Below are 23,223 nucleotides of genomic sequence, written 5' to 3'. Positions count from 1 at the left end.
TATAATTACTCGGCACAAAATAGTCAGGTGAAAGAACATCTGGATAAAGAAACGAGTGGAAAAAAGGTAGTCTGGAAGGACGATGCGCTCATCGTGATCGGCGCGCAGAACGGGCGGCATTATTCGCGCAGCGCATAGCGCGATTCATTCGTCATTGTCCGGCGTCCCTTTGTAACGTTACACGAGGATGGCTCTCGTGGCATATGGACTCATTCACCGGTGAATCGTTACAAGTGTGCAGGGCACACAGAACTCGTAATACGCGTACATATATCGCGTTTTCGAACGACTATTCAGAAGTTTCAAAAGTGTTCTATCAGCTGTACAAACGCAGAGCGCTATGCACTAATTAAGGCGCGGAAAAATATATACAGACCTACGGTCAATATCATGAAAGCTCCGCGAGGAGGAACGTGCGCGCGTTTAAAATAATGTAATTCTATCGTGAAAAGTCGGGATCCATTCGTTTATCATTCAACGAGAACGAAGAGAGTGCTCTGTGTTTACTTTATTTTCGATCCATCGCAGACGGCGATGAACAAACGAGACATGGGGAAAGGGCGAGAAAGAACGAATGTGCTGATAGCTAGGAATAGCGGTGGAAAGTTGCGTGCTCGCACGCATTCGATGTCACTTCCGCGGGATAGCAGTCAGTCACGCCTGGTCGCGAGGACATGCGTAGGACTGACGCATACTGGGAAGGGTGAATAAACGTAAGGGGATAGTCCCGATGAGAGTTGATATACTCACAGACAATTATGCGCACGTATAAATTCGTGAAAGCCGTATGTTTGTGTCGAAACTGAATTTAATTGTCAATCTATACCGTTTCTATTGACTAAATTTATATTTCTTGCTATAAATTTTTCTGTACAAACTATGACCATATTTTTACAATGAAAAATCGACCTTATATTGTCATAAAGATATGCTATCAATAAAGGCAGTAGAAGCGAAAATACTCTTTTTTTTTTTTCAAGTAAATAAATAAGGTTAAACGAGTTTTATGGACAAATACAAACATAAATATTGAGTCTCTGTTCGCGTTAGTAAAATTCATGTTTTTATAATGTCATATTTATATTGTACAGTTTAACTCTGGACATTCGCGAAATAATAGATTTTTGGATTAGAATGATTAATTTTTATTATAACATTTGATTTTTCTAAAACACACTTATAATTTTAAATTGAAAAATCACGCAAAATAAATCATGCAAAACAAATTTTTTAATAAACATTGTTTTTTATCTTTTGTGGGCTAAACGAACAGCGAAGCTAACGAATGGTTATAATGTCTTATGATCGTAAACGAGAGTCGTAATTCTACAGTTATCTGCCGGCGATAACGACCAACCGACAAGAAGTTTATCTCCTTCAGATTATGACTAGAAATCAAGTCAGAATGAATACAACTAGCGGCGAAAGGTCTAATATTAATTTAAAACAGGATACATAAATTATATATATATATATATATATATATACATATAATTCTATATATTCTGTCATTATAACAGAACTGAAATATATTTTTTGATAATAAGTAAATTATGTAATATATTAGATTATGATAACTCCTTGTGTGGGATTTCGAAATAAACAACTATTGAAAATTTGACTTTTTCGCTTCATTCGATATACATATAAATCGATAACAACTATCGAAAGGGTTGTGTACATGCATAATAAACGGATCGCATTTATTACGGCACATATATAAGGTACATGATGCATTATCATACTAATGATACATGCAACTAAATGAAGACATCTTAAATATATATAAATTATATCTAAAATGTAAAGAGTAAGATGGTAATCATGATGTGTAACGCTAATTACACGTAATACATTGACGAGAAAACTATACAATCAGATAGAGATTCGTTTTTTGATTATCACGGTATAATCAGGTGCGCTTGTAACAACGAGTAATTTCGTCGATTGGAGAAATTGCGTAAATCCCCTGAGGATCTTGAATATTCACCACCTCTCCGTCCCTCTTTACAAAAACGGGGACAGCCTCAGACCATAGATCTGTCCTGCTGTCATTCGATCATTTTGAAGAGCGCGCAGGAGAATATCATTCCAAAAAACTGAAACAAATCGAGAAGTTAAATAATTCTATTTGCTATATAAATAATAGACGAATAAATAAGAGGATATCTGCTTAAACATTATTAACGCAAAAAATGTTGCAAAATTAATCGTAAAATGACCAAGCAAAAAAAAAAAAAGAAAGAAGAAGCTAGTTTAGTTTCAAAGACGATAAAGCCATTTTTTGAAAAATGTTTTATAAAAATTTAGAAAAAATTCTCAGAAATTATGTATTATATATAACAAATATTTAATACTTATATTAAAGAATATATCTCGAATTGAAAGAAAAATAAAATTAAAAAATAAATTTAAAAAAGTAGGTTTGACCGTCTTTAAAATTAAATCTCGGTGAGCAATGTAAAATGAACTCGTTAAGGGGATATTTGCTCGGGTTCGTTTAACTTTATAGCGCTCAGGCTTCATTTATATTTAACAGGGGAATTCTATAAAAATGCAAACGGCATCCTTACCATGAGGCATGCGACTGCAATACCGGCACCACCCACAACAGTCGCATGTTGCTGCAAGTAGATTCGCGTTCCATTGATGCAACCCTCCACATAAGCATTCGAGGGATTTACTGTGTCCGAGCCAGCATTGCAATGGAATCGCTGCAAACAGATCCGTCTGTGATGAGAAACACCATTCGTCGTCGAGAAAGTAGATCGGAGGAGTGAAAGCGTGAGAGGACAGATCGGAGCGGTTAAGACTCGGCCGATTAAGTAATTGCGGCCAAATTGAGGATCTCTTTGACCGTTTGGGGGAAAATCGGGCAGGTCGTGAGGTATCTTAAAGTCGTAACGATATTGCTTAAACCGCGAATAATTATTCGCGTGCGGATCTGTGCGGAATCGCTAATCTAATACGGAAACATGAAAAATCATTGCCAATCTAATGAAAAAAAAATTCCGTTATATGCACAAGCACGAGCAAAACTCTTCTCTGGATATCAACTTTTTGAAATAGGACTTGGCGAATATCATTAAGCAACGGAAAAACGGCCGTAATCGTTATCGTAAACGTGCCGCGATGGATATATTATCAGATGCACGTGCGTAGGAAATTACTGTCATTACTTATGCGCGGTCGTACAATCGACTATAACTATTTCGTCATCGAGCGACGCGACCGCGTTGAAAGATAATCGATTTCTTTTACCTGGCCCGGTTGAATTTCTCGACAGCAGCTCTCCGGCACGTTGAGGCCAACATTTCCCCAGTCCCTCCAGCTGCTAACGCCGCAACAGTGGAGCTAAATTTATAAAAGCGTTTAATTAGCTTTGCTATTATTTTGACGAATTCTTGTAAAGTCCATAAAATATAACAATATTATTCTCTAGAATTACTCACCGTTGATTGAGTGGTATCCCAGGCATCCCGGATAGATTTGCGGTGATCGTAAAGTCGGAGTGAACTCTTCATCTCTCTGTCAACCGTGTTTAGTAGTTTTTCACGGAAAACATATCCCAGAATGCCGCCAATAAGCATGATCACGAATAGTAAAAATACGATTATGAAATACTGAAAAAAAAATATTCATTATTAATCAACATCCTAAATCAATAAGTCTGCGTAAATTTATTTCGATGGAAGTGTAATGCTTAGACACGAAGAAATGTAATACTGGAGAGATTGCGATATATCAAATGTCGCAGCTTTAATCTGCAATTAAATCCTCGATACTCACTGTCAAGAGCATACACTTGACTTCTCGCGATGCTCCGAGGCATCCGAAGAAAGCGATAAGGGTCACGAGGATTCCGCCAACCAGTAAAACGTAAACTGAACCGGTTAACAAATTATTTCCCATGAGTTCGCCTATCCATGGTATATTGTCAACTAAGGCCCATACGCCTAAACCCGTCACGATAATCCCGCCAATCTAGAATACAAATAAATAATAAGTTTTTAATAAATAATTATATTTATTATCATATTTATTATATATATATTTATATTTATTATATTTATATTTCTTTATTATATCTTTGATAAAGTTACATAAAATTAAAACTTACGAAGATGATAAAGTTCGTAAAGAATAAGGAATATTTCATGAAACGACCACAGCCATCCATTTCCGTGCCGTATCCCATTTTCTCTTATCGATGTTAATCTATTAACAAAGCAATAAACAAAATAATAATAAAATTAACAATAAAAATACAAAAGTGTTAAAAAGATAAATTTTCAATATTTTACAAATATTATTGCCGCGTTTCAATTAGTGATGATGCTGGTGTTGCTTTAAAATAGTCTATATGAAGAAATAAGATTTTTTTAAATGGTTTTATTTTACCCCAAACAATTTTCTTAAATTTTTCGCTTTAATATAAAATGGATTTTTTCTTTGTCTTGTCATTTTTTTGTTATATTATTCTGTTTCCTATCGCGTCTCTTAAATATAATGATACTAACAATAAGTGACTCATGGATCATGAGTAAGCCAGCGACTTTAATTTGTAAAATTTTCTTTACAGTCACGTGCATCGCTTTTAATTATGTCACACATCTTGGTGACATCATACTTTAGCCTAGTTTGAAGTACCTTGTGTTCACCATATTTTATAGCCTTGACCATATCCATAGGCGTGGAATTTTCTAAACTTTATGGTTTAAGTTGGACAATAGAGCTCATATTTTTAGCATGCAAAATGATAAAAAAGAATTTAAGAAGGAAATATTTTAACGCGTTATTCGCGAAGGAAATTTCTTTTTAATTATTTAATGGCGGGAACACGCGCGCACGCATTTTACTAATTTGAATTTAATTAAAGAGACTCAATTATGTTCTTTATCAATTAGGTTAAGATCTAATTCAATCAAAACGCCTGCTGTTCCCGCTGCGTAGTTGTTTATGCGCATTAGTTTGGCATAATTATTCATGAGTTAAAAGGAAGAAAAACAGGTGCTTGTGTGATCAACGTAAATTTTCATGGAAAATAGTCAGCAATTTCCTGTTTTGAAAATACTGCGCACACAGCTCAATTGCTCCCTACTGTTTACCGAATACATAATAAAACCCCGTAATATAGTATAGCTCAATCATCAGTCTATTTATGCCGTCAATCTCCGGGTCGACAGGAAGCGCGATTTTTAGTACATCCTATATATCGACGTAATGTCCCATTTCTGGAGAAGGCGTTCACCTGTCGGACGTATGTTCGTCGTTTTACATTCTATGTGGATACATTTAATGCAATTTAATGAAATACAATACAGAGAAGAATGCCTCGAAGTAACGCGCATGTTAATCGCTATCCTACCGTGCAATCTCGCATACCGCACCTATGTAAGGTTGCGTGTTTTGTAACGCGCATTTGATACCGACCTCGCAGACGTATACATCGACGCAAGTACTGGCTCGAAAATACATTACAAGACCGAGAGAGAAAGTGGCTTCTCCCTTGGCATTAAGTAATCCACGGCCAGAGCGAAGCGTAAAAATGACGCGCGGCGATTATGCTCGCACTTGCAATCTCGCATCCCGCAAATGACATCATGCGGCCGAGCTACCTTCGTCATATTTCGCGAAGCGCTTGAATCACTTCATTTCACATTGCAGATTAATCTTAATTCCGCGAAGCGAGATTAAGTCATACGAGAATCATTTATAGAATACTCTAGAACACTAAGAATATATATAAAAGTCAGATTAATAAATATTGAAGTTATAAAATAAAGTTATAAATTATTTTTTTCAAAAACACTTTAAAATTAAGAAAATTAATTTAAAATAGATAAGAAATAACTCTCACTGTATCTTGTATATAAAATTACATATTTTTAAAATTGATTTTTATCTCCATAAAATTAAAAATTCTGTTAGATTATTTTTTGAATATTGTATGTTAAAATGAATTTATGTTCATCATAAATCTCGACAGCACCGATGCAATTGTTTGAATAAAGATCTGATATCATTTAGTTAAAAAGCGTTGTAAGCATGCGGGATGCTGACATACATACAAGGTGGGCTCCAAGCGTTCCGACCAGACTTTAAGATTTTATAGAAAATTTAATCCTGAATAAAAAATTTCCTATAAATATGAATCGAAAAATGCTTCGTTCGGCCCAAAAACTTCTGAAATCACGATTATTTCATACATTTTTACAAATGTCAGAGAAAGAATTCGTTTTTTAATAAAAAGTACCGTGTTTATAGGAAATTTTTTGTAACCAACGTATTTAGCCACATGATGCGAGCGAAACGTTTCTTTTGTGCGCGATAAAAATAAACACACACACGTAACATAAACACCTCTAAATAATCTTGTTGGCGAGACAATTGTCGAAAGAAATCGTAGACAACGGGAAGAGCGTAGGAAGAAGAAGGTGCCTGAGAAGTGATCCTTCGATGAATCGGGAGTTAATCTCGGTCGTCCGAGGTCGCCAGGTTTTATTCTTCCTCCCAGTAGTATTACTACGATCCTGCTTTCCTGTCCCCTCTTTTCATATTTAACTATCGCTCTCGTAACCGTCGCCAAACTGCGCGTTCTTGTACAAGCTCACGTGACACACACACAACCGGAGCACGTTTCAGCCGGGGACGAGACTGACAACTGAGGCGTCATCGCGTATCGTTGTTGCGATTTACAAGCATTTGTTATCGTGAGATTTACGGTAATTTTCATAAATACCATAATATTTGTCAAAGTACAAATCAACAATACCGGCGTACGAGATGACAAACGCTACGTGGTATTTCAAAGTTGCAAGGAGACTCGGTGATTTCAATACTCTTTCGCGAAATTATTTAGAATAAAAATATCGCGCGCGAGTAAAATTTCTCATCACGTTGGTAATTATTTTAAGATACTTAACGCTTTTATATTTGAAATAATGGGCAGAGGGGAAGTTGTAAAATCTGCAAAGTTTGGAGCATTAAACATGTTGTGTAACTTGTGGTAAACGTAATAATTTTATGACTATTTTATGGCTAAAAGTATTTTTCATGACTTCTCTTTGTAAATATACGGTGACATTAATGGTTGAGGACATTAATATAAGAGAAGGGGGATTCCCCAAAATCTGGCTTCAGAAAGGGCGCAAGATGTTTTATATTGATTTTGGTCACTTAACATTGCACTTGAAAGAGATTAATTTTATATTTCGATAAGATATAACACGTTTATGTAAAATATTTTTTTTATAGAATCATCTGTTTTTGAAACAGAAAATTTGAAATATATAATTGAATGCGTGAATATATATTTGAAATTTACGTAAAAAAGATAAAAATGTTATCTTTCTTATATTGCTATATAAATTTTAAATTACGGAATGATTGGGTCAATGAGAAAGATAGTCTAATCAATTTAAATTATAACATTTCATATCATCGATAACCAAAACTAGCCTCTTGTCAAAGTGATACGCAATTAATGCGCATCAAAAGTGTGGTGATTACTTGAAGACATAAACATAACGAAACTACGCGGCAAATTAGCGATTACTCGCATAATCAGTAGCTTTAATTTATTAGTCATCGAGCTCGTTTAAACGTAAATTAAATTAACACATGAAACAAGAAAGTTTCCGCGCTGTTTCTCTCGCTTGGCTACTTTACAGATTGATATTATTTGACGAACGTGGGCGTAAGTTAATCCTCGTGTCATTCCGTCAATAAATTAGACGTTTCCTTTTTTGATTCACATGCTTAGAATAATATTAACAAAACTGTCATCGTTGAATTAAAGAAGAGAAAACTTATTTCAAAAGTGGAATAAATTAGTTTGTTGTGTTATATGTTAATAATTTTATTTATATCAACATCCAACTTCGGGTATAAAAATTCACAAAACGTAGGTTTCTGCAAAAAGTAGAAAATTTCAATTAGAAATTTCTATTCTTTGTAGAACAAAAATCTACCGAAAACACGAAACACCGAATCTGTAATTAATACACATATCGAACACGTTACGGCGTGGAAGTTGGCGGATGAATAACACTATGACGTAGCACGTAGCTTCTCGCGTCTCTATTTTGATCGAAATGAGAACGGAATAAAAACCGTTTCTATAGGAGAATCGCAGCTGGATGTTCTCTGACCGACGCCGATCGATTGCTCAACATCTTTTACTCACGTTGATCCCTGGCCGGCTTCCTTTCTCCAGCCAGCAGCGGTCGCGGAAAAGCAAACAATTCCTTTCTCCCGTTTGTGAAAAGCCTCCCCCGCTTCGAAACGAAATGCCGAAACAAATTAGCTTAGTTCGTGTCGAAAAGAAATTAATTGAATTTTAGAATGTCGATCAAGCGATTTTCGTTTCCGATGATATAATTCGAATCGAGGCGCCGAGACACGGACACGCGCGATTACAGGCCGAGCCGAAGTGAAACTGAAATGGTAAGACCGAGTGAACTTCTACCTCGCTCACTCTCTCTTTCCGCCTCTGTCCTTCTGTTTGCATCTCGCTCTCTCTTTCCCTCTCTCTTTTTCTTTCTCTTATACTCGTATACTAGATTCTCCCTCAACGAGTCATCGTTTACTATACCATACGTTGCGTGTACGCTACTACTATTGTGGTCCAACTATAGTGCGAGCCATTGTACACAAGAAAAATCGTGTGATGGGGGTCAACAAAAGTGGGGAACTACGTATGCGCATATGCATTTATAAGTAAGACACAACACGTTGAGATACACGAGGGATCACTTCTCGGAGTCCCACTTTCGAACAAGAATATAGATGTGATAATCAAGTCATTTGTTGCTTACGGAAAAGACGATCTATTTATCTTGCTAATTGTCACTGAGATATCGATTACATTCGTTGCTAAAAGGAATGCAATGTTTTACTTTCGGTACGAGGGGTTTTTAATCCGACAAGTGCTGCGCGGAAAAGGAGGAACGATCCCCTTTACTCTCATTTAATCATTTTTATATAAAAAAAAAACATAAAATTATCCTTAAAAAAGTAAATCATATTACATTATAATTTTCTATATATTTAAATACATGTTTAATTATTTATTTTATTCTAATATTATAGGAAATAATTTTGACAAAAACATAAATTAAATTTGATTTAAATTAATCTGTTAAATTTAAAACCTGTTATTTTGCATCTTTCTTTCTCTAATGGTTATAAATATTTTCTATATACATCTTTCTCTATATTTTCAAGAGTGCTCGTAATTATTATAAATTTTACAAAGTAAGTTGTATTAACTGTCAATGATATATAATGTAAAACGCAGGACGGGTGGGTCATGATCATTTTTAGCACATATATCACATGCCTATGTCATTTACAAAGTTAATTCGTATTTGATAGTGGTAATTTCAGCGTTTGTTCAACGACTGCTCCACCCAAGTAATAATCGTTGGTTCTAATTGAAGTAATCGTCATCCAGGCTAAGGGCTTTAATCAAGCCATTACTATATGATGATTCTGTACACTTGGCATAATGTACATATAATATTAAACTTAATTATCTTGACATATACGTATTTCATATATCACAAAAGAATAATCAAATTTTATTCACATAAATTTGATGCTTTACATTTCTATATTGTGAAATACATAAAATATAATAAGAGTGTTTCATTATCAAGGCGTTATCAATTTATATAATATTATTTTATTCCGAAATTTAAATAATTTTTAAAACTGTAGAAAATGTAAAAATGTCAATTAATCATAATAAACTATATAGTCCAAAGAAATTTTCTTTGAATTGTGCGCAAACGGCGATTCTATCGATATCTCTCATTATCGAGATGTCTATCGAGTTCAACTCGGGCACGCTGCTCCAAGAATGCAAGATGGAGACGAGTGTGTTTTCAGATTGGATAGGTGCGGTTTCTTTCAGATTATAATAGTTGTATCAGCTGTTTCGTGTGATAGGCCAGGCCTATAAACATCTTAACAGAATCGAGATATTGATGGTTGAACCACCGTCAAGACGACTACACTGAGATCAGCTGAGATCAATCGCAGTTTAACTTAATTGTCAACTGTCAAATGTTTTTGTATACTAGGCGCATACAGAACGTTCAACGCAAAGTCACGAATAGCATAATAATAATAACGCTTTACGAAGGCTGTGCGTCAATTCAATGAGACGCGACAAATTTTTATCCAACAAAGAGAAAGTCCGGCATAGACATGGAAAATCTAGAGGCGTTAGGATGGTGAGTAGGATGTATACTCATCATCGCACTCCACTTGCTGAGTCTCCCTGCTAAAGAAAAGATATATTCTCAAGAAGATCAAATAGCTCATTGATTATCTGAATTACTATTAATATTTGTAATTACTTATCATTAGGTACTTGTCTGATCATGGTTATAATGTGGCAACTGATTCGGGCAGCATAAGTGACACGCAAAGGATAATAAAACGATTGTTAGATGTATGTATTATATGATTCTCTCTATTTACACATGAATCAAACTTTAGAAACTTTTAAACTTGAAATTGATGTAAATAATATTGAAGATATATATGTGAAAAAAAAATTATTTATAGCTTGACTTAAGAGAGATCGGTAGTGGAAATGGAGATATCAATCAGGGCAATATTGTGCTACAAATACAAAAAATACGTAATATTTCTGCACCCAAGGGAAATGAAGAATCAAGAACAGCCCCACGAATGTTAAAATTATCATTGACAGATGGTAAAAATAATTTTCAAGCTTTAGAAATTGAACATATATCAGCTTTAAAGTAAGTATATAAAATTTTGCATTAGCTTTTATATATTATTTTTTTTACAATTATTTTGTATCAATTTTATATGCTATTAGTTTAAATACACCACCTGGTACGAAGATATTGATAAAGTCAGGAATCTTACCTGTATCACATGGAATTCTTTTATTGAACCCACATATAGTTCATATACTCGGGGGAAGAGTTATCAATTTAGTTGAAAAATGGGAATTAAATAAGGTAAATTATACTCTATAATAAATATGCAAAAATATAGATGCAGAAAATTAGAATTTATAATAGTTTTTATCTTAATTAACTAATAATAATTTATTTATTTGCAAAAAATATATACAACTACTTTTGTTATAGAAATTAGCTTCACATACTCGTGTAAGATCGGCTGAAGAAGGTGGACCACCACCATGGATACCATTCGGTAAAAAGATCATAAAAGTTTCAGAGCAAGATAAAAACTTTAAAGCACTAATAGAAAAAGAAAAAGCTAGTAAAGAGAATACAGAGTTTGAGGCCCAACGTAAAGATGCAATAGCAGAAGCTGCCAAACAAGGCAGTAAGAAAGTATTTGGCGGCGGAAATAAGCAGGTTTATTTTGTTTTTGTTCTTTTCCAGTCAGTTTATAAATTAATAATATTAAAAAAAACTGATTTATATTTTTTTGTAGCTTTTAGATCATAGTGTACAAAAAATTATAGATCGGGGATTTACTATAGAGCAAGCAGAATATGCTTTAAGAATTAACAGAAATAATGTGGATAGAGCTCTTAGAAGCCTGCAAAAAACCGATACTAAGCATAAGTAAGTATTAATTTCTATTTTCTTTAGTTCTCTTTCTTATTCAAATTATAATTTTATATTGCAAAAGCGTTAAAGAGTCTCGAGAACCGCGAGAGCCACGTGGCAAACGTGACAAAAAAACTGAAGAGAGTAAACCCAGCAGTGGAAAAATATCTCTATTTGATTTTCTCGAAGATAAACTACCTGTGCAACCTGAAAGCATCGAAACAGTTAATTTGTCACAAAACAACTATGTACAAAATAGTAAAAATAATCAAGATCGTCTTGAATCGAGAGGCAACGATGCACAAAGTGGAAGAGGTGGGCGGTATGTAACTTACAAGATGATTATAATAGCATTTAACGAAAGTTAATTATAACGAAAGTCAGTTGATTGTTCTAATATCGATTTTTTTTATTAATAGAAATCAAAAAAGTGGCCGCGGGTATCAACCTCCTCCACGACATTTGGAGGAACATAAAAATAGCAAACGAACAAATAACAGCAATTCTGCCATGTACCTGCAATATAACGGTGCTACTCATGCACAGCAAAATAAACCACCAAGATTTCAACGTAATCAAGAACTTCAGTATCAGTATCAATACGACAGTGGCAGAGAAGCGTATCAGAAATCTCAGCCAAATGATTATAAGAATATGTTTGCTCAGTCGCGCACAAGTAGCGTAAATGCTGATAGTGGTAATGAGAATTATAACAAAAATCAGGCTGAACTACAAGAAAAGAATCTCAGTAGTAACAAAAGCTATAATCACTTCGATCCCGAAGCTAAGAATAGGCATTCTTATGACGCATCTTATGGTAGACAAAATCGAGCGCAACAAAGTGGAACCTCGAAAGTAGGTTACACATCTAATACAACTGAACAGAATTTTAAGAACCAACTTAAATATCAGTCCAATAATAATGTTGGGAACAGGATGTCCGGGAATCCTAACTTACAAAGAAGCGAAAGCAATTATAATAATCATAATACTTCCACCAACAATGCATGGGTATGGCGAGTAGGTGACAAGTGTATGGCCAAATATTGGGAAGATAATAGGGTATGTACTATCTTTCTTTACATAGTTTATAGTAGTCATGAGACATTTAATTTATCATTACAAAATTTATAGTATTACAATGCCGAAGTTACTGGTGTTTCCGAAAGGACTTGCGTAGTGCAATTCAAGGGATTTGAGAACTATGAGGAGGTACTTCAAGTGGATTGTATACCAATAACAGATGACGTACGTAAAATTGCACAATATAAATAAATAGATAACAGTAAGGTATATATTTATAACAATATTCTTTATTTTTAATTATCGCAATAGTATCAAGATCATGTCTCAGATATGAGACGGCAAGATCAACGTTCCAACAATCGACAGCCACGTTATGATCAAAGTCACAATCACATAAATGGTGAGTGATAAATCATTGTCTTCAAATATTAAACTTCTCAAAGTAAAGAGCGATTTATGTTTTGTACATTTATATAAAATTCTTTAGTATATCGCGGGCATTCTCGCGCGAAAGAGATGTAATTTAATTAGAAATTGTGACAGCAGCACCTATGGAATTTCGACGAGGTGGAAACGGTACTGTTGGTGGGAATAAGGGGTACAATAAAAAGCGGAATCAACAACGGAGTACACAACCCATTTATCAACCGCCAGCGCAAAGAAGCCACACTTCTATGCCAATTAATAGTCAAACTAATATCCAACATAATTCTTTTCTTTAATATAACTCTAGTCTTACACATCTTTAGTAAAAGAAATATTCAGTTCTTACTAAATATTGAGGCAGTTGCACTTGCTACTGAAGGTTGATTTAATAGATTGTCACAAACTAAATTTGACAGTTTAGATATCATAAATATTACTAAGCAGGAATTATGTGCAACATTTAATTTCCACTCGAGTCAAATTAAATACGCGATAACTTAATATCGAGCAGGTTGATGTTTCACACTGTACATGAGAAGAAAGAATCACAAAACTTTTATTGTAAAAAAGTCGACTGTGTTCTTGAAATATTATTTGTATTGTATGAAATATTTATATTGTAGGAAAATTGATTCTTATTACTGCAAAACAGGGCAATGTCTGTACCTCGTCCATTTTAGCCATAATACAATTGTAATGAAATTTCGTCCGTTTTATTTTTACCTTCGAAAAATCGTCAAAGTTATCCTCATATACTTTTCTGAGATATACAAACTACAATTCCGATTTAAATTTTTAATCTTACAGGAAAATGTGATCCAAAGGAGATAAATCAAATTTATATAAATTGTAAATTGAATTTTTTTGAGAATATTAAAAAATACAAAAGTTTAGAGTTTTCTTTAATAAGATAGTTAACACAAAAGTATATTGAAATATCCCATTTTCCTAAAAATAATGCATACCTATAAATTGGTTAATAACTATCGCTTGTCGTGTAAAACATATAAATTTAATGAAACATACACGCTACAAAAGAATTAGCGAAGTATTATCCTGATAAAAGATAAAACGAACTAAAATAAATAATTTATTCAGATTTCAAAAGAAATTCTGAGCTCTGATAAATCCGAATATGATTTAAAAAAAAAATAATACAAATTTTTGAAATATGTAATTTTTCTTTATGTATTTATATATTATTAATTTGTATTTGTATGCGTTTTACATTTTCTCATAGGCAGATAAAAAAATTGAACTTTTATTCATAAATTGATCATGCGCACAATTTCATTCTAGTAGCGGATAGTGAAAGAGCAGGCGCAATAGTGGGGATTATATGGTGGAGCTGTGGTGCACAGTGACATAACCTTTATTAAATACGATTTATTTAAAAGTACATAGCATCTGATTTACAATGCGGCTTGGATTAATTCTATTACACATTTCTAAACCTAAAATGCCATATAGATTTAGAGGGTGAGTTCTGTGATTCTTGTACACAAGAAGTAATCTTGCGTTTTATTTAACGAAAATTATTTTATGAATCGCACTATTTATATATATATTGCTAATATTTTCATGTTACATGGATATATATATTCTTCGTAAATTTTTTGTATCACAGAAAATATCGTATAGTTAAGAAACCATCTCTGCACGATTTATATAAGATGAAGAATGATTTTGAAAGAGAAGAACAAAACATGTTGATTTTGCGACATCCTTATCTTACAATCGAGCAATCTCATGGTCATGCACGAACATCAGAAAAAATAGAAAAGTTTTTTCAACAAATGTATGAAAAAAGAAAACAGGAATACCAAAAGGAAATCACTATTGCAGAACGTCTACACCATTTGAGAGTCACGGAAGGATGGGATTAGAAGAATGTCGTAATTTTTTTTTTTTTTCAACAATTTTATGTAAATTGATACAATATACTGAATATATTACGTAAGCTTGATAAGATCGATATATTGGTAATGTACAAATCAAAAGATGGAGTTAATACTGTGACATTATTTCAAAAAACTGAATTATATTATTTGTATATGATTCAAGCCTTTACATCTACTAAAAAGGTGTCTTTAAATTTCGTTAATGCATCCTTTGGCTTATTTCTTATCCAACCAAATGGGTCCATATTAATTTCCTCTTCTGTTAATGTCCTTCCTTCATAAAGTAGATTTGCAAAATTTGATACAATAGGATCGGCATTAACACTGCTCATTCCTATTACTTTGCTATCTTTAATATAGAAAGCAAAGAATTCTAATTTATCCAATGAGCCATGAATTTTTATACTAGTAGGCTTGCCATGACCTGAAAAATAAATAAAAAAATAAAAAAACTTCATAAGTCCACTAACATTAAGAATTATTTTATTAATAATTATTACATTTTTGCAATAATTTATATTTGTATATTATTAAAATTACCTGCATATCTATAATTTTTACCCAGTAAATTGATCCAAAAGAACGGTATTGTCTTCAAAGGAGTTTCTTTACCACATATGTTTTGAGCTGCAACTTTGCCATGATAATGGGCTAAAGAATAATGACCTATTGTAGCCAATGTATTATCGGATCCATATATTGGTGCATAAGCTATATCACCTCCAGCATATACATTTTGTACATTCGTTTTCAGATGCTATAATTTAATATATTATCAGTTATCAAAATATAAAACAATATGTATTGCTTAAAAGTTGTACCTTATTTACTAATATACTGCCATCATTCCTCATTTTAACAACTGATTCTTTCAGCCAATCTGTGTAAAGAGTAGTTCCTAATCCAAGAATAACTATATCCGCTGGTAAAATCTGACTGTCTATAAGTTCGACTTTATCCAAAACATTTTCTTCATCTTTCTTTGGAATAAATTGCTTGATATTGTTTTGAAAAATAAACTTTATCCCTGATTAAAAAATTTATTATTACTATATAAATTTGCATAATTCATAATACTATGCGTAATAACTTTATATAATACCCTTTGCTTCAAGTTCTTTTTTTATTCTATCACCAATATCCGCGCCGAATATCGCTCTGAGAGGTACAGTATCGCGTCCTATTACCGTAATAGATGCACATTTGTTGATACAACTAGCTGCCACTTCCATGGCGATGAAACTTAATCCCAGTATAACTACATGTTTTGTGAGAGACAGTTGTGAATATATGCTTAGTGAATCAGTATAATCTCGCAGCACAAAAATGTTGGACAAATTATTTCCGGGTATATTTGGTATTCTCGGTTTACTGCCTGTGCATATGAATAGATCATCATATTTTAAGTTCTCATTGTTATTCAGTTTAACAATATTTTGAGTGGTATCCAGGCCTGAAGAAAAATAAAAGTAATAATATTATAATAAAATGTAAAGCATATAATATATGTAATTGAACTATATAGGTATCAAGTAGTATGTAATAGCTTATACCTATAGCTTCTACACCAAGTTTTCTTTCAATTGTGTGTTTATTATAAAACTCAGGAGCCCGTAATGCTTTCTTCTGAACATTGAAATCTAACTCTTTGGATACTTTTGTTCGATCATAGGGTAGAGCATTCTCTCTGCATACCATAACAATGCGTCCTGTGAAACCTTCTTGTCGCAAACTCTCTGCACAAGTTGCACCCGCCGGTCCTCCACCGACTATAACGACTGTTTTTGTATTTTCAGGATCATGTGCAGACATGGCCTTTACACGTTTATTAATATCCAGATCTTTACGTTTGGCCTTTACGTGTACTAGACCAGCTTCATCTACGTGAATCTATAAAATACAAAGAAATAGATAAATAAGCAAAAATATAAAATAAAATTTTGAAAAATTTATGAATTATTCGAATACCTTGTAACATGGTAAAGAATCCAAGCCCGGATAATCTTCAATATCTCCAGTTTTAATATTAAAGCAAGCTCCATGCCATGGACATCTTATTCGTCCTTCTCCTAATGCACCAGTATGTAGCATAGCTCCATAATGTGTACATTTATTACCAATTGCATGCAATTTTCCTTTTTGTTTTATTAACAAAATTTTATTTTTAGTATCTCCAAGCGGTAGTAATTTCATTTCATTTTCGTTGATATCTTGCTGGTTGCACACCACACCTTCGATATAGTCATTCTGTTCTTGAGAACCTGACATGTGAGAATAAAACAAATTAATTTACAGTTTACATATTTTATCAGATCTGCAGAGCAAAACAGGTGCATTCACAAATGCAGCAACATGGTAATATATTATATTTCTGTATATTTCCTGTTATATTATTATTATTATAATTTTCTTTCTCTCTAATTTTATTTAACATAATCAAATGTATATTCTAATAAAATATTAAACCTTATAAAATTCTAAATTATGATTTATCTGTACATATGAAATATTAGTGAAATATATCATCAAATGTGAGAATACAAAAATAAATATAAAAGTTGGATATTTTTAATAATTCTACATAATAATTAATCAAAAAATTCAAATTTTTTACGTCTCCATAATAATTTCAAAACAATAGAATTAGAATAATTGTGGGAAAATCATTTATAAACTCGAGAAGAACGCTACCTTTGATCAATCGGGCAACTGAATATCTCCATATCAAAACAACATATTTCGTCAATAATATGTATAACAAATAACTCGCATTAATTATATAGCGTAGCATACAATTGAATACGATAAATATGTATAAAGAAAACTAGAGGAATTAGAGAAGGAATGGGAATTTCCCAAGTTACTATTATCTCGTACGTGGAAAGCTGCACTGTCCGATAGGTTATCGGTTATCGACGATTTAATGATTCCGTGACACTAATTTGGTCGAGAACTTTTCTCAAGATACAATCTTACGATCGAATAAAGTAACAGCACGTCGAAGATAGTGCTTTGCGTGATCTGCTTTGTCATATTACATCTGACAATTCGTGTCGTGCACGTGACACAGATACATAAATATGTATAATACATATAATAAATATGTATACGTACACACTATATATGTTACGTGCAAAAAAAAGTCGGATCTTTTTTTCAATATTTATATTTATGTGAGAGTAGCCTTTTTCATGAATATGCAAACACGCAGAAATTTCATTGTAAATTACGTGAAAATATAATTAACCCTTCTTTTTTATGAATTTGCACATTTTTATTATTGAAATTATTTTGATGTGTTAGTGATAACAGTTCATAATTTTTAATATACACTCAGTCGCATAATTTTTATTTATCGGTAATATAAAGAAACATACGAATAAAAATGTAGCAGATATAATTAGCAAAAAATAAAAGCAAAAATATATATTCTACAATTGCTTAAATGAATAATTTCTGCTTTTGTTATGAAATAATATATATATTTGTTTCGTAATTTTTGTATTTTATTATAGATAGAACAACCGTTATAATGACTCGTGTCAATAAATATAAATGTCATATAAATGTCTACACAAATATGATATATTACATGTTTTTTTACTGTTCTCTCCTTTTCATATTTCTTGTAAATATTATAACCTAACTCTTATAGAAGTACAATGGTTTATTTTAATTATAAGCAGTACTTTTGATCATACAAAACAATTATCATACAATACAATTTCCGATATGTGATATGCGATTAAAAAAAGTAAAAGCATTGTCCTATTCCGTATCTATTTTGTTTGATTTGTATGGGAAATATTGCGAAAGCCTACCCAGAAAACGATGTAAGAACGAGTCCATGAAAGCTACCCATCTCCTTCTAAGTGCAAACGTCATGACACACGTTACTGCATCGATTCTCGCAAAGTACTAGAAACTGTCAGCTGTCTAGCTGTCAGTACGATTTGATCATGCGTCTTCGTACTAAATAATAGCGACTTTTTCACGAACTATATTATAGTCACTGTATTACATGTAATTTTCTATCGTTAATTTAATGAATTGTTCCGACTCATTTATATATAATCTCAAGAAATTTATATATAATCTTAAAATCGAAATAAACATTAAATTTAACAAAGATTTATTTTCACAGGCTCTTAAAAAAATTCAAAGCAAATAATCTTTCGACGCGAGCGCACACGTCATTAAAATTAATCAAAAGCAATTAGCGAAAGAAGTTTTAACAAAAATGAGGTACAATATCACTAACTAGTAACAATAACTAAATGCTAACAATAAGAGAGAAAAATCTGAGAAATGATTTCGTTCCAGATTTTTTAATTCTCCCGTTTTCCTTATAATTGATTTTTGTACGAGATACGCACCTGTTGCGGTGGATTCATTGTAATTGGGTTTCCTTATTCGGAATCCTTTGCAATGACCCGAGCCCATATTTTTGCAAACAAAACACTAGCCGAAAACTGATTGCGAGAGGAGAAAGCACGCGTTGTGTACTTACTGGCCGACCGCGATCATCTGTCTAGAGTATTTTCACGATCTACGAACAATAAGAGAAGTGCGGTCCGACCTTGAGATATTCGTCGTTTGAGATGGCGACGTTTAGATTTTCTCGAGGAAACTTTCACATTGTGATCGATACATACCTACCGTACCGTATCATGCAAGCCCTTCCCGCTAGCTTTTTCTTCCGACAAAATCGAATGTAGTACGGTTTTCTTATTTAATGCGCGCGATAACGAGAGACCTGATCTCGGCGAAATTTCAATTTTGCTTCCAAAAGTTCCAAGGAACCGCAATGAACGCGATAAGATATCGTGACTCATTCGATTATGACACACACTCTTGCCACAAGAGAGACATATAAAGAATATATTTTACGGTTGAGCGGAATTATTTATTAAGAAGCCGCGCGAATAAATCTAATCGTGAGGATTATTTATTAAAAAATGATTCGCGTATATTAATTTTGATATCAAGTCACACACATTTCTCAAAAATCTATATTTTGCGATATATTTTATTTTCGAGGAAATGTACGAATATATATAATGAGAGAACTTTTGCAGATTATTTTATTAAAATTTATTATTTTTAAAGAACCTGTGATCTCATGAAAATTTTTCACGTATACATACACGCACATCACACTTTTGCAGGTAATTAAAGTAAAAAAATAAAGCATCGAGAGGATATTATCAAAGTAATCTTATAAATGACATTTGGACAGCAAAATTAAAGATATTAATTTTTTTATTGAAGATGTAAATTATATTTTTCTTTTCTTGCAGGAAAAATATAATTTACGTGCATTTATCGCCATCTGAAAGCAAATCTTGCGACTAGAATAAGAACTGCGGCTGATAACAATAAAAATGTAGATAATTACTCGTGTGCTTTGAAATCAATTGATAATAATATTGCAGTTATATTGAAACTCACTAGATGTCGTGTGCACCCACTTTCTTGGGCTTCTTTCAATGTTCCTATATTCAGTTCTGTTCTGGCGGTGAGATTGGATCTTATCTTATTTGAGCAGTGCCGATTTAAATCGTGGAAGAAGAATCTGTATATATTACAATTTTCTCTATACTTATCTTAAGGTAAATTATCCTTATTAAATTTTTATTTTATTGTATTTATTCGATTCTTTTTTGTAAAACGATAAATGAGATATATAAAAAAACCGATACAAAATTGTAAAACTTGGTGGCAATTTTATTCATAGTTAATGGATTTGTGATTTCTTGTCAATACTTCATGAGATAAAGTAATAGTTTTAAACGCGCTTTGAAAGTATTGAAGATACGATCGAAATGGGGAAACAAAAAAAAAAAAAAAATACTAAACTTGAAATGCTTTTCAATATCTGTGACAAATATTTGAAATTATCATTCCGCACTTCAAAGCATTTCGGACCGTTCCCGCAGGTGTTTCCCGCGTTTCTCTGTACAAGAAAAAACCAGTTGCATCGTAAATGAAGAGACTGTCTCGCTTCTTTTCTTTCCGTTTCGCCGCGAAACGTTTCAATCTCCTGCCAATAACACACTTGATCTTTCACGCGAACTCGGATAAAAAGAGGAACAGAGAGAGAGAGAGAGAGAGAGAGAGAGAGAGGGAGAGAGAGAGAGAGAGAGAGAGAGAGAGAGAGAGAGAGAGAGGGAGAATGGAAAAGGAAAAAATAAAAACCGCGCAACTCGAGACTCGCGCAATTTAAATTAGTAGCTCTTAGAGAACCTTCAAAAGAGAAATTTGGTCCAACGATGCATGAAAAACAGAGCAGCCGACACCCGATGTAGGGGTAAACGGCTACGTGCACTGCACGGATATTTAATTTGTGCCTGGCGGCGGCGGCGGCGATGACGGTGGTGGTGGCGAAGCGTCAGTGACGGAGAGGGAAGAAGGGGTGGTAGCGGGGAGGGGGGAGGGAGATGGCGTAAGGTTACGCGGGAGCCCCTCGCTCTTTGAGGTCGGTGGTTGATGGCGGTCGGTTACCCCGCTCTCCTCCCCTCCCCCACCCGATGATGTGGCTCGGTGTACATACGCACTGAAGGCTGCCGTGGGACGTAACGCTCGCGAGCGAGAAGGAGAGGACCAGGGGGCCATGGGAGGAGAGCTCGGTGGAAAGAGACGTTGTATAAGGTTCGTGATGATGGTCTCGCGTGCAAGAGGCGGCTTAAACCGAATCAATCAGGTAACTGTACATCACTACGTTTTACATCCCTTGGGGAAGATCGTGTTCTTTATTCGTGCTTGGCGCGTAACGCTATTTGGTCACCCGTCGAATATTATATGCGCGAGATAATTATTTCTGTCGATATATTTATTAAAAAATTATCTTTGTAAAATATAAATTTTATGTGATAAATATTCTAGGAATTCGCGCTTTATATCCATGCTTATCGCGTATTTGAATTTTGCTAAAATTATACATTCGAGTTTTCAGTGAATTTTGACGCTGCTCGGTCAGGCATTAGATTTCAGTGAAACGTAACGATCTTTAATCAGACATCGCGCGTTTCCTCCTATTTCTTATTTAAAAAAATTTACGTGTTCTTTTTAAAAACACTTTTATAAAAAATTACTATCAATATATATATACTATAAAATAAGAAACTTTTCTTTTTATTGTATATTTTTATTCTAACGGGAAACAGAAAAAATTTTAGACAAAATTGATAGCAACTTATTACAGATTTTCCGCTATTGTGTCGCGCTTGTGATACTAGGATAAATCCCCAACTTCATATTTCATTTCCGCCGAATAGCCGGCGAAATTGCAGCGTGATACGGGCATTAGGGTTACGTGTGCAATTTCTCCCTATATCCGTGTCTTCGTGTCGAGGTATACGTTTGTCGTTAGTAGATGGGCCGCAGCTTCGCGCGGGCGAAGGGAAAACGACACCGAGCGTGCACCGAGGGTGGCCGAATAGCGTCGAGCGCGTCCGAGGAAGGTCGAGTTGCGGGCCGAGGTGAACTTAGCGCGCAGCTCGAAGGAGCCCGGTTTAGTCTATCTCCAAGCGCTGGACGCGGCGGGTGCCGAGTGGGGTTTGCGACGCTCGAGGCAAAGGGTTGCGTGCGCGGTTGTACATCGTCTCGCTCCTGCCCGTCTTCCCCTCTCCCTCTCCTTCTTTCTCACTCTCTCTCTCTCTCTCTCTCACACACACGTTTAACCGGCCTTTCGAGGCTCTCACTCGTTACCCCACTCGCACTTGTCCGACTTTGCGCGCTCACCTATGTTTATATTGATACACAGCCGGAAGCCGGACAGGTGAATCGTCTTATCGATGACGATGAAACGGGAGTGGTAGATCTGTCTCACCTTGCCATCTACTCTTGTCTTACCTTATCCATTTACCTACCTGCTTACACTGATCTCTCACGAATTTCCCAAGGAATTCGATGACGACGTCACCGGCAAGGATGGATGCAAAACCGCGGAGAAGACAGTTTGCCAGTCATCGGCCGTACTCGATTCGGTCAGCCCACCACGTGGATCGTGGTCTCGTGCTCTCGCTGACACCATTCACGCTCGTCCTCGTCCTCGCCTTCGGTAAGTCGCACCTAACTACATATAGATATGAATATCCGCGAATTCCGAATCTATCCCCAGTAATATTATTATTGAAATTATAAGCTAATTATTAGGAAAGTAAAACAAAAGTTTTGAAACGATGAGTTCTGAAAACATTTTACATCTTACCATAGGTGAAAGTTTTTTAGAAACCTTTTATTTTTTTTAAATATAAATAAATAAAAAGAATATATTTTGTATCGATTTTCCATTTTTTTTC

The 23,223-nt window shown here is 34.1% G+C and overlaps 5 protein-coding genes across 9 annotated transcripts in view; 3 read left to right on the top strand and 2 right to left on the bottom strand.

Annotated features, from left to right (window-relative positions):
- LOC126854390 (cell adhesion molecule Dscam2-like) overlaps positions 1–23,223 on the top strand; it is a 114,163-nt gene that overhangs the window by 18,168 nt on the left and 72,772 nt on the right. The window contains 1 exon segment of the mRNA XM_050601037.1: positions 22,825–22,982. Within this exon segment, the coding sequence (XP_050456994.1) occupies positions 22,825–22,982 (158 nt within the window).
- On the bottom strand, positions 1,610–8,460 carry LOC126854412 (CD151 antigen). The gene is made up of 7 exons (XM_050601102.1): positions 8,189–8,460; positions 4,121–4,218; positions 3,790–3,984; positions 3,453–3,623; positions 3,262–3,354; positions 2,574–2,714; positions 1,610–2,099 (listed from the first exon to the last, which is right to left on the bottom strand). The coding sequence occupies exons 2-7, from the start codon at positions 4,196–4,198 to the stop codon at positions 2,052–2,054; spliced, it is 726 nt and encodes a 241-aa protein (XP_050457059.1). The 5' UTR covers positions 4,199–4,218; positions 8,189–8,460; the 3' UTR covers positions 1,610–2,051.
- LOC126854397 (tudor domain-containing protein 3) lies at positions 9,851–13,721 on the top strand. Of its 3 annotated transcripts, none has more exons than XM_050601068.1 (11): positions 9,851–10,241; positions 10,378–10,462; positions 10,579–10,778; positions 10,859–11,003; positions 11,136–11,369; positions 11,449–11,582; positions 11,650–11,889; positions 11,987–12,629; positions 12,702–12,815; positions 12,903–12,993; positions 13,137–13,721. In XM_050601068.1, the coding sequence occupies exons 1-11, from the start codon at positions 10,216–10,218 to the stop codon at positions 13,313–13,315; spliced, it is 2,091 nt and encodes a 696-aa protein (XP_050457025.1). In that variant the 5' UTR covers positions 9,851–10,215; the 3' UTR covers positions 13,316–13,721. The 3 variants fall into 3 exon arrangements, with proteins under 3 accessions (XP_050457025.1, XP_050457024.1, XP_050457026.1); XM_050601067.1 differs by having other exon boundaries at positions 13,125–13,721; XM_050601069.1 differs by having other exon boundaries at positions 9,852–10,241; positions 13,140–13,721.
- LOC126854414 (ribosomal protein 63, mitochondrial) lies at positions 14,312–15,127 on the top strand. The gene is made up of 2 exons (XM_050601103.1): positions 14,312–14,498; positions 14,647–15,127. Exons 1-2 carry the CDS (start codon positions 14,437–14,439, stop codon positions 14,903–14,905), a joined length of 321 nt encoding a protein of 106 aa, XP_050457060.1. The 5' UTR covers positions 14,312–14,436; the 3' UTR covers positions 14,906–15,127.
- Positions 15,060–19,451, bottom strand: LOC126854399 (apoptosis-inducing factor 3). Of its 3 annotated transcripts, none has more exons than XM_050601073.1 (7): positions 19,297–19,451; positions 16,889–17,181; positions 16,474–16,810; positions 16,023–16,373; positions 15,742–15,947; positions 15,461–15,677; positions 15,060–15,344 (listed from the first exon to the last, which is right to left on the bottom strand). In XM_050601073.1, the coding sequence occupies exons 1-7, from the start codon at positions 19,361–19,363 to the stop codon at positions 15,079–15,081; spliced, it is 1,737 nt and encodes a 578-aa protein (XP_050457030.1). In that variant the 5' UTR covers positions 19,364–19,451; the 3' UTR covers positions 15,060–15,078. The 3 variants fall into 3 exon arrangements, with proteins under 3 accessions (XP_050457030.1, XP_050457031.1, XP_050457028.1); XM_050601074.1 differs by lacking the exon at positions 19,297–19,451 and adding an exon at positions 18,742–18,890; XM_050601071.1 differs by lacking the exon at positions 19,297–19,451 and adding an exon at positions 17,612–17,759.

The sequence above is a fragment of the Cataglyphis hispanica genome, chromosome 14, assembly GCF_021464435.1.
Source record: "Cataglyphis hispanica isolate Lineage 1 chromosome 14, ULB_Chis1_1.0, whole genome shotgun sequence".
NCBI lineage: Eukaryota > Metazoa > Arthropoda > Insecta > Hymenoptera > Formicidae > Cataglyphis > Cataglyphis hispanica.
The sequence above is the reverse complement of the archived record's forward strand: the minus strand, read 5'-3'. Positions and strand labels throughout refer to the sequence as shown.